The sequence below is a fragment of the Platichthys flesus genome, chromosome 7 (genome assembly GCF_949316205.1).
Source record: "Platichthys flesus chromosome 7, fPlaFle2.1, whole genome shotgun sequence".
NCBI classification, from domain to species: Eukaryota; Metazoa; Chordata; class Actinopteri; order Pleuronectiformes; family Pleuronectidae; genus Platichthys; species Platichthys flesus.
In genome coordinates this window covers 24,835,072-24,851,318 of record NC_084951.1, presented here as the reverse complement: position 1 = coordinate 24,851,318, position 16,247 = coordinate 24,835,072, and the positions used below count along the sequence as shown (strand labels likewise).

Below are 16,247 nucleotides of genomic sequence, written 5' to 3'. Positions count from 1 at the left end.
CATATCGGTGACTTCTCCTGTTTCTCTTTGGGGTCCGACTCTGCTGCCGATCGACAGAGCAAGAACAGAGTGAGCAAGACTTCAGCTAGCGCTTCTACGGACAGCGGCAAGGTAGACAGTGGCATGACGGAGTGATTTACCTGAACCGTGTTCAGACCTGGGATTAACAACCGTCCTGAAATATCTGATCACAAGTGGACAGCGCTAAGTTTGTCTGATTACACCCGACATTAAAACACAACCTGAAAGTATGATCGGCTCTCACTTCCCTGTTCTATATGCAAATAATCTTGTTTTTACCCAGTTTGAGTTTACCGACGTGTTTCGATGATGAGTCAGGAGGGACTGAATGAATGAACGTGTGCAGCTATGAAGAAAGATATTTACCAATTCAAGAGAAGTGGATATCATCATGTGCAGCGACGTGTGAACCCTGAGAAGCATAAAATAAGCCTAAACTGTAACAGGTCACAATGGAATGTGGCCACAAAGATCTCAGACCATCTCTGAATGTGGTTTGATTGATCCACTGTTCGGACTCATGTGTTCAGACCTGAACTCAGCGCTGCTCACTTGTGACTGGATCACTCAGGACGGATGTTAATACCAGGGCAGTGTTGGCACATACACTTAGGATTGAATAAGTTAATAAACCACAGCTTGTCCTCAGTTTGTTCCGGTTCAGTTAATATTTTATTTCACAAACTCAGATTTTGATCTACTGAAGTGATGCGGAACAGTTTTCGAGTGGATAGTTCACGTAATGCCAGTGATGGACTGGTTGGTACTTTCCAGACAAACTCCCACTGCCCTGTCCCTGTAATCAACCACTTGAGACGGACTTTGTCTCTCATTACATCCAACTGTCATTTTCACCTTATCGTCAGTGGGAGCTGTTGTTTGAGTCGTCGGACGATTGTACACGTTTGTCCTGAGAGTCTATCTTCCTCTGTCTGCTCACGTTCTCGTCTCTCTGCCTCTGTCTCTTCCTCTGTGGCTTACTCTCTCTTGTGCCGTCTCTTTCCTCCTCTGCCTTCTCAGTACGCTCTGGTCTTCAAAGGTTTCAGCTTGCACCAGGACGATCTGCTCTACTGGCAGCTCCCAGCGCAGTTCACGGGGGAAAAGGTAACTGTGGAAAGACTTGAGGCTGTGTGTCCCCTCCTGACCCCTGGTCACAGATATAACACACCTGTGGTGTCCTCCATTCTCCTGCAGTCCTCATCATCATCTTACTCCCTCCTCTTCACTCTCTCACATGTCCACACTCATATGCCCTTCACTGCTTTTAATGCCCTTTACTTTTACCACCTCTACTTGACTTCTTCTACTACATTCCTCCATGTAATAAAAAAGAGAGAAGTGCTTTTGCCATGTCAAGTATAGCCCTCATTTTTGTCACAAACACACAATTAAAATGACAAGTATCCCATAATGCACTTGGGGTTTTCTTGTCAGTAATTTACGCCAGGAAAGGAAAGAAACTGGCGGAAGTCATAATATTTTCTTTTGTGTATTTAAATGATGCTGTGAAGTAGCATAGGTTCGTGAGAGCTGCTGTCTTATCCCAGTTGATCCCAGTTTTTTACTGGGAGCTCTCCTCCACTTTAAAACAAACACACCTGGTGATTAAATCCAGTAGGAACACGGAGTAAAGCAGTTTCATGTTAAAATTCAGTGTTTCTTCAAAGCTAACACAGGATGTCCTGGAGGGGCTGTTACCTGAGCTGCTGTTTCTGTCAACTAAAGACGTCCTATGACTTCTTCATGTGCTTAAAATATACAGAGCGCATTGGAAAAAAGTGTCTTAAAACTAGGTAACAAGTGATGATGACACATGTTACACGTTTCACAGGCGAATAAATAAAAGGGTCTGCTATTTATGGATTTCTCTAGGTTAGAAAAGAACAAAAGAACAAAAGAACAGAACAAAGACTTCGAGTCATCCAGTATTTTTACTTCTATAAAGTTGGTGGACTTAAAGAGAGGTTTAAAATGGGCGTCGACGCCTCAGAAGCAAACAGCAAACGACTGTTTTCACAAAGTCAACCTCCTGTGTGAAATGGGTGGAATTTCCCTTTAAGTGCATTCACCACAGTGGGTTCCAGTGACTGTGAATCACAGCAGCCTTTTAAAACCGTAACTCGCACACGTTGAGAAAACATCAACGTTTTCTTAGCTCCTTCACGTCTCTGCAGTCGACAGGTTTTTGACGATACTGGAAAGACGGCGTGGCCATTGACAGCCGTCTGTTGATGTTTATGTTTCATCGTGGGAACGGCAGCTCTGTTTGACCTGGCATGAGATCTGAAGCCTGTCCCCTGTGAACCCTGTTTTAGGTCGGTTCCTACGGCGGTAAACTCAAATACACCATCTCCTACGTGGCCGGGCCCGGAGGAAGCCTGCTCGACGATGCCGACGTCCAGATTATCGTGAGTATTCTCCCTCGTGCTGATTGGCTGTGTCTCTCTCTCGTGGTTACGTGGAATTGAAGATTTGACTCACCTGCCGGCTTCCTTCCTTCAGGGTAACGACATCACTCTGGTGGCTCGTCAGCCCTGGCAGAGGAGGCAGCAGGGCAGCAGGGAGACCCACCGGTTTGAGATCTTCTTCAGAGAGGTGAGTGACCTGTGACCTCCTGACTCCTCGTCCTCCTCGGGAAGGAGACGTTTTCTTCCAGAGTAGCCACCGTCTTCTTCTTCTTCTTCCTGCAGGAACACTGGAATCGTCCTGATGGCATGCCTGCAACCCGCGAGCACCTGATGATGGTTTTGGCCGATCTGGATGACGTCCTCATACGAGCGTCCTACTCCACCGAGATGCGATCCTCCAGCATCTCTGAGATCAGCATGGAAGTGGCCGTGCCCAACTTCAGCGGCTTGGCACAGGCCCTCGAGGTGGAGCAGTGCCGCTGCCCACCTGGATACCAGGGGCTGTCCTGCCAGGTAATTAATCATCACCACAATGGAACTAAAAGGATGCAGTATGGAGCCGTTACATTTTGGTGCAGATTCAGGAATTTCTTACGACTTTCTTCAACATTGTGATATTGCTTTTCACTGGTTTCCTGGGCAGTAATTCATGGATCCTCATCACAAAAAAACCGGCACATTTAGGGAAGTGCTCTCTGGCCTTAGCGGGTATATGCGGTTGACTGAATTCTAGTTTATTTTTGTTGACTTCATTGGAGGGAGCACAGCTTCATTAAAATGCTCCTCCGCTGTATTTCTGTTTCAGGACTGTGGCCCTGGATATACTCGCACTGGAGGAGGTTTGTACCTGGGTCACTGTGAGCTCTGTGAATGTAACGGCCACTCCGACTCCTGCCACCCGGAGACCGGCATCTGCACGGTACGAGGCGCCACACATTACTGCACAATGGCTACAACTGGGATGGCACCTGACCGACCCATAAATACACATGACCTGTCTCTCCTTCCAGAGCTGCCTGCACAACACTCAGGGCGAGCTCTGTGAGCAGTGCGCCCCCGGCTTCTTCGGCGACCCCACCGTTGGCACTCCGGAGGACTGCCAGCCCTGCGCCTGCCCGCACACTGACCCCGACAACCAGTGAGTACTGGCACAGATAACAAGACCTAGCATTCCACCTCCATTTATCGCTCAAGACACGAATCAGTGTCCGGCTCACTTGCTCTTTTTTACAGCAAATTCCACCGTCTTGTAAATCCTGGAGATTCGTTTCCATTATTAACGAGTTTTCTGCCGACTCATGAAAGTAATACCTATATTTAAAAATTATTTCAGTTTAATATGGGCATCTCAAACAGCCAATTCCTTTTTTTATCGATCTCATGTTTTGTTTCCTCGGCCACAGCCTGCTGGGAATCAGTGGACTAACTTAATTTCCTCTCTGTGTGTGATTCACCCGTGTGACAGGTTCTCTCCGACCTGTGAGAGTCTCGGAAACGGAGGCTACCAGTGCACCGCCTGTCAGCCCGGCTACACTGGCCAGTACTGTGAGCGGTAAGAAAACCCGACGCCCTAACCCCAGACGTGGAGTCACAGGAATCATTTCAAGTGGCAAGATTTGAGCTGTTTTACGCTGTTGTTAAGTTTTCTTTCCACGTGTGTGTCTACAGCTGTGCTTCTGGATATGTGGGCAACCCACAGGAGAGACAGAAGTGTCGCCCGTACGATGGTAAGGCTGATTTGAGTTTTTAATAGAAATATTAATATACTGTATAAGACAGGAATGTTACAAAAGAGGCAAAGAAAAGTTGGACTAACTTTGGAAATTCTCAACTTTTCAACTATTCTCAAATATCATAAAACACACCTCAGTGGAAAAAGCTCCCTGGTGAATTTGTCTTTGCCTTTTTGCAGCTGCAGCTTCTCTGGTGGTGAAGGTTTATCCGGAGCGGGTCCAGGCAACCCCGGGCGGCCCCGTCACTCTGAGGTGTCAGGTGTCCGGCTCGCCCCCCCACTACTTCTACTGGACCAGAGAGGACGGACGGCCCATTTCCATCAGCGCTGACAGACGCAGACAAGGTACAGGACGCCCACAGGCAAAGTGCAGAGGCGTGGAGAGATACGATCGAACCTGTGTTTTAATACGTTAGCTGTCTTTGTTTTTTAAAGTTGCATGAATTTCATATAATCAACGTGTCGTCTGATCAGGAGCAGAACTCTACTTCGCCAGCGTCCAGCCGAGGGACGCCGGCGTCTACGTCTGTACCTGCCGCGACCAGCGCAGCACCAACAGGAGCCACGCTGAAATTGTTGTCACAAGTGCGTAGGGTTCTCACTTCCATGTCAGTGTGTGGGACTTTCAATATTGTTTCTTTATTTATTTTTTATTGATGATATCTGCATTTCACCAGGCGTCCCATCCAAAGCCATTGAGGTGACGGTTGAGGAGCCCAAAGCTCAGACCATCAGGGTGGGATCGACTGTCAGCTTCATCTGCACAGCAAAGAGCAGGGTAACACCAATCAGTCACTACTATTATCTTTATAATTAAATTATGATATAGATGCCACTGGCATATACATGTATCTGAAGTTTGTGGAGCTTCAGGACTAAAACTTAGTTAATTGTCAGATTTTTGTAATTTCTTTTTTAAAAGAGAGATATGAGAGTTGATCCAAATCACAGCAAGAAAGTAAATACGTGTTTGATCCCAATCGATTCCCTTGAGTTTGAGTATGAGTTTACATATAAATATGCCTTATTTATTATCACATATATTTTCATACAATATAGAGCAGAGGTAAACAATCTATTTATAGATATGTATGAAGCTGGTTAACTATAAGATATTAATTAATGAATGAGATTAAATAAGTTTGTTCTTCTTCTCACTCCTTTTCGAATATGTAGATTATTGTATTTATTTTCCCTGTTTGTAAATAATAGTTTTTTATGTTAGAAATGAATGATGAATGACATGTACGTGTTTCATGTAACGTATGCAGCACTGAATTCCACAGAGGTTTATATATTATATAAATTACATGATGGTGCCATGATCTTTCAAAGAGATTAGCTTCTATTGAGCAGCTTAACAACAACAGCATTCTTCTCTCTGCTCCACGAGCTTTCAGTCGCCGTATGATTCCTGTGCGTTAACCCACTCTCCCCCCCACCACAGTCACCAGCCTACACCCTGGTTTGGACCCGCATGGGCAACGGGAAACTTCCCAACCGCGCCATGGACTTCAACGGCATCCTGACGATCCAGAACGTCCAGCCCGAGGACGCCGGCGTCTACGTGTGCACGGGCTCCAACATGTTCGCCATGGACGAGGGCCGTGCGGTCCTCCACGTGCCAGGTTCGTGATCCTCGGCACTGCCTTCCATTACCCCTCACCCCCCCACACCTGCCACCCGCCACCCTACCAGCTCCGGCTCCTGTAGTCCCCCCCCACCCCCCAACCCAAACCTGAGTCCCACCCCCCCCCCCCCCCCCCCTCCTCTGTCCAGCTTGGAATGGCGCATGCTCTTCTGTTTGACTGCATTTATCCCTGTAAACACTGAGCTCTGGGTTAACAGCGTAATAAGCTTGCAGCTCTAACCCCCCCATGCTTTTGCCGTGTGATACCAACCAATCAGCCGTGTGTTATCATAGCAGTGGGCGATCCTCCCTCCCCCCCCCAAAAAACAAATCACATCACATATTTTTTTTATCATGATCCAATAAGTCCAAACTCTCCATAGAATGACACATAAGCTACAGAGAACATGAACTCTTTCCATTGTTTGCTGCTTTTATTGTAGTTGCACCAAATCAAGATGCACCAAATTAAACATGATTATTACAATACATCAGTTCATATTTAAAGAAATAAGAAGACTTACAGTAGATTTGACCAATAAGGTGTAAAAATCGATTGGTTTGAAACATGGATTTTAAATCTCTCTCTCTGTCTCAGTCCTCGATCGCCCACCTCTATCCTACCACGCTGCCTTTTCTTTTTCTTGTTTTTACTCTTTGTGTGTGTCTCTGCTTTATACGAAGAAATACAGCTTGTGGGTCTGGTCATAGGACAACACCTCCTCAGATAACATATCGGGGCTAAGTACGCAGCTTCAGATTAAACTAACGGGATCTCAAAGTCTCGACACTTGCTTCTGAACTTAGGACAAACGGGCGCTCTGTCCGATCGGTGACTGGTGGGAAACGCTTTCCTCTGAATTTACTCCGGTTTTTATTTTTTTCCTTTCCTCTTGTTTTTTTGGGGAGTTCTTCCACGTTGGTTGAATTAATCGGTGGTGGTTTGGTTGCTTCTCGATCACTGGGTAGAGTCGCTGGTTGCTGCTGTTAGAGGTTTCACCAGCAGGGCGCTGGATTCTGGGCTCTGTCTGTTTAACTCTTGGGCTCCTGGTGCCCCTCCCTGCCCTCCCTGTAGCGTGTAATGATGATGAGGAGGAGGAGGAAGAGGAGGAGGAGTGGACGCCAGGACTGGTGCTTAGTGACTCTGACATTCAAAGAGGACTCTTATCGTATCTTGGACGAGAGGAGAGTTGTCTTAAATGTGTTTGTTTCCCTCCTGACATGATTGTGTTAATCTTGAAATCGTCCTGATGATGAATGTCCACGAACAAAACGGTGCTATTAGCCACGCCCCTGGTTAAACCTGTGTTTTCTGTCGCTCCTTCATTTCAGAAGTCGACCATGTTTGCCTTGATTGTTACTCGTAGCTGAACAGATATTTAAGAGTTGACTCTTAAAGGAATAAATGTGTCTTTTTAAAATCCTAATTATGTCAGTAATCAGCTAAATTGTATATTATGTTATTTGTCTTCACAATCCTGTCGATGTTGTTTGGCACATTTCACTTATTTGATTGACTGAACTAGTAGACCCTGAAATGTTTCTATAAAATCAAATATCAGAAATGTTTGTTGTCCAGGGTCTCACCTTGCATGTTGTGTGTTTATATTTAGACAAAATGTGTTTTTATCAGAAAAATATGTTTATATATACGGCTGAGAACATCGTCCACCTCAACAATCACAGGTCACACGTTTAAACACGTTTTTATTTGTTCATTTTTAACGACACAAAGACGATATCACTGGAAAATATACCCAAAGGTGCTTCTGTAAAGATTCTACTCGTTTGTCTTCATGTTTTCTTTTTTTTTAAAGTAACAGATGCCATGTACACGTGTCACATTTTAATGTATTTATCTCGACTGTGAAAGAATATTTTGTGGAAAATAATAAAAAAAGGAGAAATCTGATTAAAGTAACAATGACAAGAGCTCAAGCGTATTTGCAAAAATTCATGTACGTGGCTCGTGGTCAGTTGAGGGCGACCACAAGCTGTATGTCAGCTTCTCAACAGCTGAAATAAAAAAACTAGTTATAAAGTTTAAACCGGCTTCCTGCTACTAACCTGCATGTGTCATCATGTGTGGCTCTTCTGCAAACCCCCCCCCCCCCCCGTTGCTGCTGTGCACATCCGATGCATTTTGACTCGATGTGTGTGTTTAAGTGTTTGTGCAGTTTATTTGTGAAGTTGGTCGTTCTAACCCACACACTTGAATTCACCGTGCTCTCCGTGTTCTCAGGTAAGTTTCAGACTTCTGATGCATGTTACTGTGAATAAAATGACACCAACTGCAAAGAGAACGATAAAATTCACGAGTTTTAATAAAAACAATAAGATGCGTCGTGCTCCATTTTGAATGCGGTGCCAGTTGAATTCAAGTAGGTGATTTGTTTGAGCATGTTTTGCACCATGTGTGACACCTTTTTGTTTTTGGGGTCAATCGGACCAAAAACAAAAAAACAGGGCGACCTTTAAGTGTCTGTTTGGAGACGGAAGGTGAAACTGCTTTAACTCTGGACAACAGACATGTCAGTTAACTCTCCCCCCCCTTCCCTCCTTCCTTCCCTCGCTCTAACAGCGGCCTCAAAGACTCAGATGTTTTACACAGCCTATGAAATGTTTGAAGGACACAGAAAGTGTAAGTCCACTTGGGGGGGGACGCTTTCCTCTGGGCCGGGCTCCCTGGAGGCGACCCGGCCTCTTCTCTCCCTCTCTGCGTCCTGCATGCACTCATCTTCCGCAGCATGGAGACACTCTGGTGCTCTGCTAGCGCCCATGTACAATCGCCCGAGCATCTTTCCGAGAAACAAACACGACCAGGAATAAACCGAAATATCATATTTCGAAGTGTGTAAGATTGTACATGAGCGTTAGCGGCGCCAGCCAGGCTCTTCGGGTTCATCGGGGTCCATCACTGCAGGAGAAAGTGCATGTTCCTTCTCACGGGCAACTCCACATGAATGTTGAGGACACTTTACATCTCACAAGTCATTAGTGTAGTTTAGAAATATCTGTTTACCTTCATAGAATTTGCGATTTTTGGATGACAGAAAATCCCAAAACTGTGATATTATAAGAACATTTAGCCTAGATTGTATATAAAACACACTATGACAAGATACAAATTCAGGGACACAAAATATATTTGATTCTGCCACATTATTATCGCACATATTAGTTTTTTGCGCAGCAGCATCTCCACATTCAGAGACAAGAGATGTCCTCTCTCTCTCTTCTTTCTCTCTTTGCACTCTCTTCTCCTTCCCCCTTTTTCCTCCTCAGGGAAACTTGCTGTCCTGTGAATTATCTGTCATCTGGGCTTCAAACATCATACTGTGCTTAATACATCCCATCACACCCTCATCACTTCATGAGACACACGTGTCAGAGTCAGTTTCAGTGTTGACACAGTGATATTAATAGATGGAAGTCTTCACATGTTTCCCTGTTGAGCTCTGATGGTATTCAGACATGAGGCTTGTGATACTTTATCTTCCCGGGTTTAGAGAGAAGTTTTTTTCTGCCTCACAAACACGGTCGAGGTGAACAGAGCCACTTTCTGCTAAATAAATTGTGCCTATAAAACTGTTGACAACAAGATTTGTGTATTGTCTAGAGGAACAATGACACTGCAGCCAGTTTGGACTGAGATATCTCACCAGCTATTGAACGTTTTACTGCTAAAGAGACTTATGAACTCTTTAGTGATTTCCCTTTCTTTTAAGTTAACAGAAACATCAACTGTGACATGATCGATTGGTTTAAATCTGGTGCAGATCTTCACAGTCAACACAAAATTTCTCAACAACTACGATGTATGACCATGAAATTGCTAAACAAGATGCAACTAGGTCATCAGTAGAGAGCATGATTTAAACAAGTTCATGCCAGAATTACTTTGTTAACCCAATAAGTTTTCAATAAATATCACAATTGCACCAAAACCCTTTTTCCTTATTGACGTGCCATTAACTCCAGCTGAACTTTGCGTTTTCTGCCAGACAACATGCTAACATGCTAATCTAACATGGCAAATAACGTTAGCATTGTTGTTAGCCTTTAAGCTCAAATTGCAGCGAGGCAGTACAAACTCACAGATTCACTATCACAGCTGTAAACGTCCATTAGTCTGCTGAAGAAGTTAAACTCCATTAAACTCCATACGTCCACACTGTGGTGAAGACACAACGTCTCACAGCTCGGACAGATACAACCAAAGATATGGGCGGTGTGTATCTTTTCATAATCTCTTCTCAGTGGCAGAGATTCCACAGAACACCTTCAAAATAACTATAAATCTAGACTTTAAGCCGCTGCGTCTGTCCCACAGGAGACAAATTAAAATGTCTCCCTGACGGCAGCGTTTATGTCACTAAGGTCACAGAGTCTCACCTCGACGTGGCTACAACTGTCCCACAAGTGTTGGGCCTGCTTAGATAGACTCAGATCCCCCCCCCCCCCCTCCCGCCTTATGAAAGAGGCCTTTCTTTTGCTCTGTCACACTGGGATCATGCAGGATTGAGTAGGACGGCCAGCAGCCAGCCAAACTGGCGCAGACCGCACTGCGCCCTGAGGCCATGCCAAGGCCGGCCTGCCACATCTCATCTGTTTTGTCTGCTCTGTGGACGCAGCCTGCCAAGGGTGACGGTGGGGGCACAGGCAGCGTCTAGTCCCTTCATTACAAAGCTTATATATATATAGATCTATATCTATATAGAAGTAGTGGTTAAAGACTCCACACCAGGTTTCATTCTGCTCCATCACTGCTTTATCACTCTATCACTCTGGAGAAGTGTCTGTTTTTGGAGCTGTGTTTGACTGATGTGTCCACTTCTGTAGCCGGAGAGGGGGCCCAGCCGGCGGCCGCCGTCTCCCCCTCGGTGCTGAACGTCCAGCAGGGCCAGCGGGCAGAGTTCCGCTGCACGGTGACCGGGAACCCGACCCCCGCCATCGAGTGGATCGGTACGAACTGGAGCCGCATGCAGGGACACATTCTTAGGGATTCAGTCCATTATAAAGTTGGATGTATAAATACTCATTGACTGTGGCCTGTTGCAGGACGTCCAGGGAACAGAATGAGTCCCAGGGCGGTGATACGAGGTGGCGTCCTGACCTTCACTGCAGTGGAGCAGGCTGACCAGGGAGACTACACCTGCAAGGCCCTGAACACACACGGCGAACACACAGCGCGGGTTTCCCTCTTTGTACAAAGTATGCTCCGTGTTTATGTGTGGGGGGGTGCGGGGGTGGGGGGGGGGGGGGGGGGTCACACACTTGCATTGTGGGAATAAAAAATAAGTCCACACATATCAGGTTTCAAGGTTTAGACCTGATTTAATGTTAGATTCAGGTTAAAGTTCACTGTTATCCGGATATACAACAAAACAATATATTCATCAATCCTTTTATTTATATTTCATATAAATAACAACATAAATACAGAGGAAAACAAACAGAGATGTTTCTTAAAATAAGGAGAAACTATCCCATTAAAAAGATCTGGTCGAGCCTGTTTTCAATGGTTCACAGAGTTTTTAAAACCAACTTATTTGAAACATCTTAAATGCAGTAAAATCAATTAAAGTGCGACTTTGCAAAAATGATAAAACTTATAAAAGTCATGAAAACAAACACCTCCTCAATTCAAAACACTCTTATTTGCTATACGGAGTCTAATACATGTCCTTTGGTTTCCTAAACACTCAACATCTCGTCATGCACCTGATCTGTTTCCTCTTTGAACGATGACACAATTTAATTTCCTGCTCAGAATCGAACCCGACCGGCCTCGGCACCCAGCCCCAGGTGCAGGTCAGCCCCCAGAACATCAAGGTCCACGAGGGCGAGACCCTGAGGCTGTACTGCCGCGCCTCCGGGTCGCCCACGCCCAAACTCACCTGGCTGAAGAACGGAGGACAGATCCCCGCACAGGTGAGACGCCGCCCGCGACCTCCGTGACCTTAACCCGTGACTTTAACGTGGATTCATTAAAACCGTCTTGTGTTCGTATCTCTTACCTGCGTCCGCTGCCGATGGTATTTCATCAAACTTTGCCTGTTTTTATAACTTGTTTCAGCATTTTGACCATTGACCTGTATTTTTCCCTCCCTTCTGTTTGTCTCCTCCCTCCCTCTTGTTGTTGTTTTTGATCCCTCTCCCCGTTCTGACGTTTTGCTCAGGCCATTCCCTCTCACGGTTTCCATCAGTTTAAAAGCAACAGTCTCGATGTGTTACACAGACGCATTGAGGAGCTGCAGGTCTGTCCATCTGTCCGATGTCTGTCTGTCCCGTCTCACACATCCATTGTCCTCCACTGACCATCGTCCTCACACATTGTCCACTAAGTGCATGCTCGTGTCCTTGATTCACACCCTGTCCCTCTAGAGGAGCTGCTCACCAAGTCCACTTAGAGACGCCTCCAGCCACTCAAATCAAACCAGCTGCGTCTGGTTGGCTTCTTCATGTACTTGCATGCAGTTCTTGTTTTCATGTCACGTTTTATTAACGATGATCCATAGTCTTTGGTTTTGTTCTGTCCACATCATCCCATCCCTGACCCGTCTGGGCACCTCATGGCCCGTCCAGTGTGCTAACAGGACTGAGTATACAGTAGGTGCTGAAGGTATTTCAGACGTTATTTCGGTCCATGCCAGGCGCTGGCCGGCTTTCCCCCCCCTCGGCCCCCGGGTTGGGGGGGTGTTTGTGTCAGTCTGGTTTCTGCACAGCCCTCCTCAGCTCAGCCAGGGCTCCGGGGGGGGGGGTTTAGTTTAGTTCTGCCTCAGAGAGCCCCTGCGTTGTGTCAGCCTTTCCCAGGGGGAGCCGGGCTCTGCCGTGCGGCCACGCAGAAATTCTGTGTGCTCTGGCAAACGGCTTGCTTTGAAAACTCCTCAATGGGTTCAGACACACATTGAGCCCGGGCCCGCCTCGGCCACTGCCCGGTTTAGCCCCCCCCCTCACGGTTGAACGGGCCGGAGTTAAGCAGCTTTGTCTGTGGATGCCCCAACAACCCGGATACAGTAATCTCTCCCCCCCTCTGATTCCCCTCCCCTCGGAGGAGTTTCCAAAAGTTATAAAAGCTCATTTTCAGCCGTGTCGGGCCCCTGGCGACCACGTGGAGTCGCGTAAACAAGTCGTTGACTTCTCATCCAGTCGTTAGAGTTGTCGAGTCGTTTGCCCTGAGGTGTCTGACGGTGGATGAAGTGATTATTCAAAGATTTGGGAAGATTTTTCTCGATTAAAGCTGCTTTTTAATTCTCATTGGCCCAAATCGCCGTGTCTCAAACTGTCGGATCTAACTTTTCCTCATTCCAGAATAAAAAATAATCGTGTAACACATGAAACCATCCCTGATCATGATGTATTAACTAATGATAACACAACCAATCATCGTAGAAATCCAAGTTTTGTGCCGTAGCAATCATGAGTCAATGTGTAGAGACACTGAACTGTAGCAGTAACAGCTCTTGTCCTGTCTGTCTCTACACTGCGGTGCTTCTGTGTCGCTGTTAGCCAATAGAATCACAATGTGGGCACTGTGCTGTTTGTGTTGTGTGAAGGGACGTGAGGCAGGTAAGTGATGTGCTTTGTCCTCAGTGTGAGTCATCTCATTGACGTGTGAGTCTGCACATCATTATTCCTGATGCCAGCTGAGATGTGTTTCTAATCTCCTTCCCTCGTCCATGTGTCCCCCTCCAGGCCAGAATGGACCGAACCGACACCGGCACCCTGCTCATCCCCAACATCAGGATGTCCGACTCGGGCACTTACATGTGCGTCGGCAGCAACAGCTTCGGCTCAAACAGTTCTCCCATTAAAGTGTCCGTGCTCAAAGGTGAGATGACGGGAACAAAGGTTTGTTGGTTAGTTTCTGCATGAAGCTGACAAATTACATTTTGTTTGTTCGATTAATTTAGAGAGAACCATTTAAATAAGGAGAGAATATAGAGAACACAACTCCACCAAGGTTTAACTTTACCAAGGTCACCTGATGAATTTTAAATAAAAACAATATCATCACCAGCCATGAATTATTTACTGAGAAATCAAGGAAAATGTCGAAAAACATCTCTCACAAGAAATTGGAAAGTTTCACCTGAATCCATTCGGTAGTTTCTGCATAATCATACGTGAACAGTTGTACAGATACAAGTGTGCATATGTGAATAATATGCATGACAACAAAGGTTGTGTTCGTTTTTTTCTTCCATTCCAACAATCTACAACCTTTTCACCTTTCCCCTCGTTTCTCAATCTCCCTCTTGGTTAACATCTGAAACATCTGCAGCACATTCAGTTGACTCGTGTCTGAACATAGATAAACCAGAGCTCCTTGATTAAATAACTTGTTTACAGTTATGTGTGAAAAAGATTCCTCAGCGTGACGCCCGTGTTTGTGTCTGCACAGCGGACCACAGCTCGGCCGTGGTCAGCATCGAACCGTCGATCGCCGACGTGCAGGAGGGTCAGAGTCTGGAGCTCAACTGTCTGGCTCCTGGAAATCCTCCTCCCCAGGTCACCTGGGCGAGAGTGAGCGGATACCTCTCCGCCAACGTCCAGGTCCTGACACAGAACATTCATGAGAACAGATAGAAGACACTGCACAAGAAATCAAGAAACCCTTTATCCAAGTTCTGTTCTTTGAGTTATATTTGTTTAACTTTCAAATTTCAGAGTTTGAAAAAATCTTCCAGCTCAACTACTTTCATCTGAAAACTCCAGTTTAGCTTCTGGTTACTTTGTAAATTACGATTATACATAGGACTACACAAATATTTGACATATAAACTAATGCATCACTTTAAAGTACCCAGTACACACCTGTGTAAAAAGTACTTTGCATCTGCTTCATCTAGCTGTGATATTGAAATGTCAGATGCCAATAAGTACTTCTACTTCTTATGAGAATTTGTTTTACTGATGAGACTTCTGCACACACACAAAAGTAAAACATTTATGCATTTTTTGTACTTAGAAGAGTATTTTTCTTCCTCTGTTTTCCATTAAATCTCATAATCAGATGATTTATTATCACAGTATCGCCTGGCAGCAGCAGTAGTGGTTATAATATGATCATATCTTTAGTATTGTGAGCAGATCTAAAGCCTCTCTCGTCCTTTTCCTGGTCCTGCAGGTTGTGGGCAGTCGGCTGCTGCTCCGCTCGGCCTCTCCGGAGGACGCAGGGGAGTACACCTGTCGGGTGCAGGGCATCGCTGGAAACCCAGGATCTCACGTCCATCAAGCCTCGGTCTCTGTGTCCGTCACCTCGTCCTCGTCCCGTGAGTTCAGACTTTAGATCCTATGTGGACTACATCAGCTGTTTTGACCTCCAGGAGATTAGGTTTCCATCTGAGTTTGATTGTTAGTAGTTTGTTGGATCCGGATCAGGAGGCAGCAGATCCAGAATCTTATTTTTTTTGCAGGAAATTGTGTTTTTTGACATTTTCATAGATTTTCCCAAGGATTAAGTAATGGCCCTTAGGGGACTGATATTTATGATTTCATTCATTTCAATGCAGATCAAAATAAAAGGGAGTTTAACTCTGATTTCATTGGGCCTGAGCAGAGGTATCGTCTCCTCTGAGTGACCTTCTAGTCACATTTCAGCACAATGGACACAAGAGCCCATTGGTTACATCCCAAACTATTTAAACCCACTGTACTTAACTGTAGTTGGACATTTATTTCAGATTAACACAGTGATTTCTGTCTCATTGAGGATATTACACTTGATGGCAGCACATTAAGGGCAGGGCATGGTAAAACCAGAGTGTTGTTCTCCCTCTGACACTGCTTCACTTCATGAGTGAACTTTCCACTGGTGCTTCCCAGTGTCGCCCAGCCTCTGACCTCACATTGAATGATTTTCCCTCGCCCGCTCCCATGAGCTCACCCTCGTTCACCACTGGTTTTCTTTCTCTCACTGGTTTCTGCTGCAGGTCTGCAGAGTCCCATCATCGCCATCGAGCCTCACAGTGCTGCAGTGCGTGTGGGGGAGTCGGCCAGCTTCAGGTGCAGGGTGTACAGCGGAGCCCAGCCTGTCAGACTGGAGTGGAAGCTGGCCAATAACCAGCCGCTGCCAGGTAATACCCACACACACATTTGACACATACACACACACATTTGACACATACACACACACACAGACCGCCTGTGAGGAATAAACCTGCGTAACGAGTTCTGATTTTTATGATGTCATTATTTACAAGCAATTACAGCTGCAATCATCCACCCAAGTAATTATCTATTCATTAAAAGACTGATTACTTTACTAAACTTTACTTACTAGTTCCTGCTGAGATATATTACATCCAATAGCTGTTTTTAAAATAAATGTGGCAGCCTCTCCTTGCAAATTCCCAGATTTTAATAAAGAGTTAGGTTTTCTTGAACTCTACACCCCCCCCCCCCCCCCCCTGGTTGTGGTTGTGTATCTTCAAACCTAAGATTGAATATT

General features: G+C 45.6%; 1 protein-coding gene across 3 annotated transcripts in view; it reads left to right on the top strand.

Moving 5' to 3' along the window:
- The window catches only part of hspg2 (heparan sulfate proteoglycan 2), an 81,956-nt gene that overhangs the window by 52,187 nt on the left and 13,522 nt on the right, over nt 1–16,247 (top strand). For 2 of the 3 annotated variants that reach the window (XM_062391478.1, XM_062391477.1), the window contains exons 36-57: nt 58–111; nt 1,042–1,125; nt 2,337–2,429; nt 2,524–2,616; nt 2,712–2,942; nt 3,235–3,348; nt 3,440–3,567; nt 3,895–3,981; nt 4,098–4,156; nt 4,342–4,506; nt 4,636–4,746; nt 4,839–4,939; nt 5,609–5,789; nt 8,373–8,432; nt 10,634–10,756; nt 10,853–11,005; nt 11,565–11,725; nt 11,974–12,051; nt 13,490–13,625; nt 14,199–14,350; nt 14,925–15,069; nt 15,730–15,873. In XM_062391478.1, coding sequence (XP_062247462.1) covers nt 58–111; nt 1,042–1,125; nt 2,337–2,429; nt 2,524–2,616; nt 2,712–2,942; nt 3,235–3,348; nt 3,440–3,567; nt 3,895–3,981; nt 4,098–4,156; nt 4,342–4,506; nt 4,636–4,746; nt 4,839–4,939; nt 5,609–5,789; nt 8,373–8,432; nt 10,634–10,756; nt 10,853–11,005; nt 11,565–11,725; nt 11,974–12,051; nt 13,490–13,625; nt 14,199–14,350; nt 14,925–15,069; nt 15,730–15,873 — 2,653 coding nt within the window. The remainder of the gene's footprint in view (nt 1–57; nt 112–1,041; nt 1,126–2,336; nt 2,430–2,523; nt 2,617–2,711; nt 2,943–3,234; nt 3,349–3,439; nt 3,568–3,894; nt 3,982–4,097; nt 4,157–4,341; nt 4,507–4,635; nt 4,747–4,838; nt 4,940–5,608; nt 5,790–8,372; nt 8,433–10,633; nt 10,757–10,852; nt 11,006–11,564; nt 11,726–11,973; nt 12,052–13,489; nt 13,626–14,198; nt 14,351–14,924; nt 15,070–15,729; nt 15,874–16,247) is intronic. The other variant, XM_062391479.1, reaches the window with a different exon arrangement.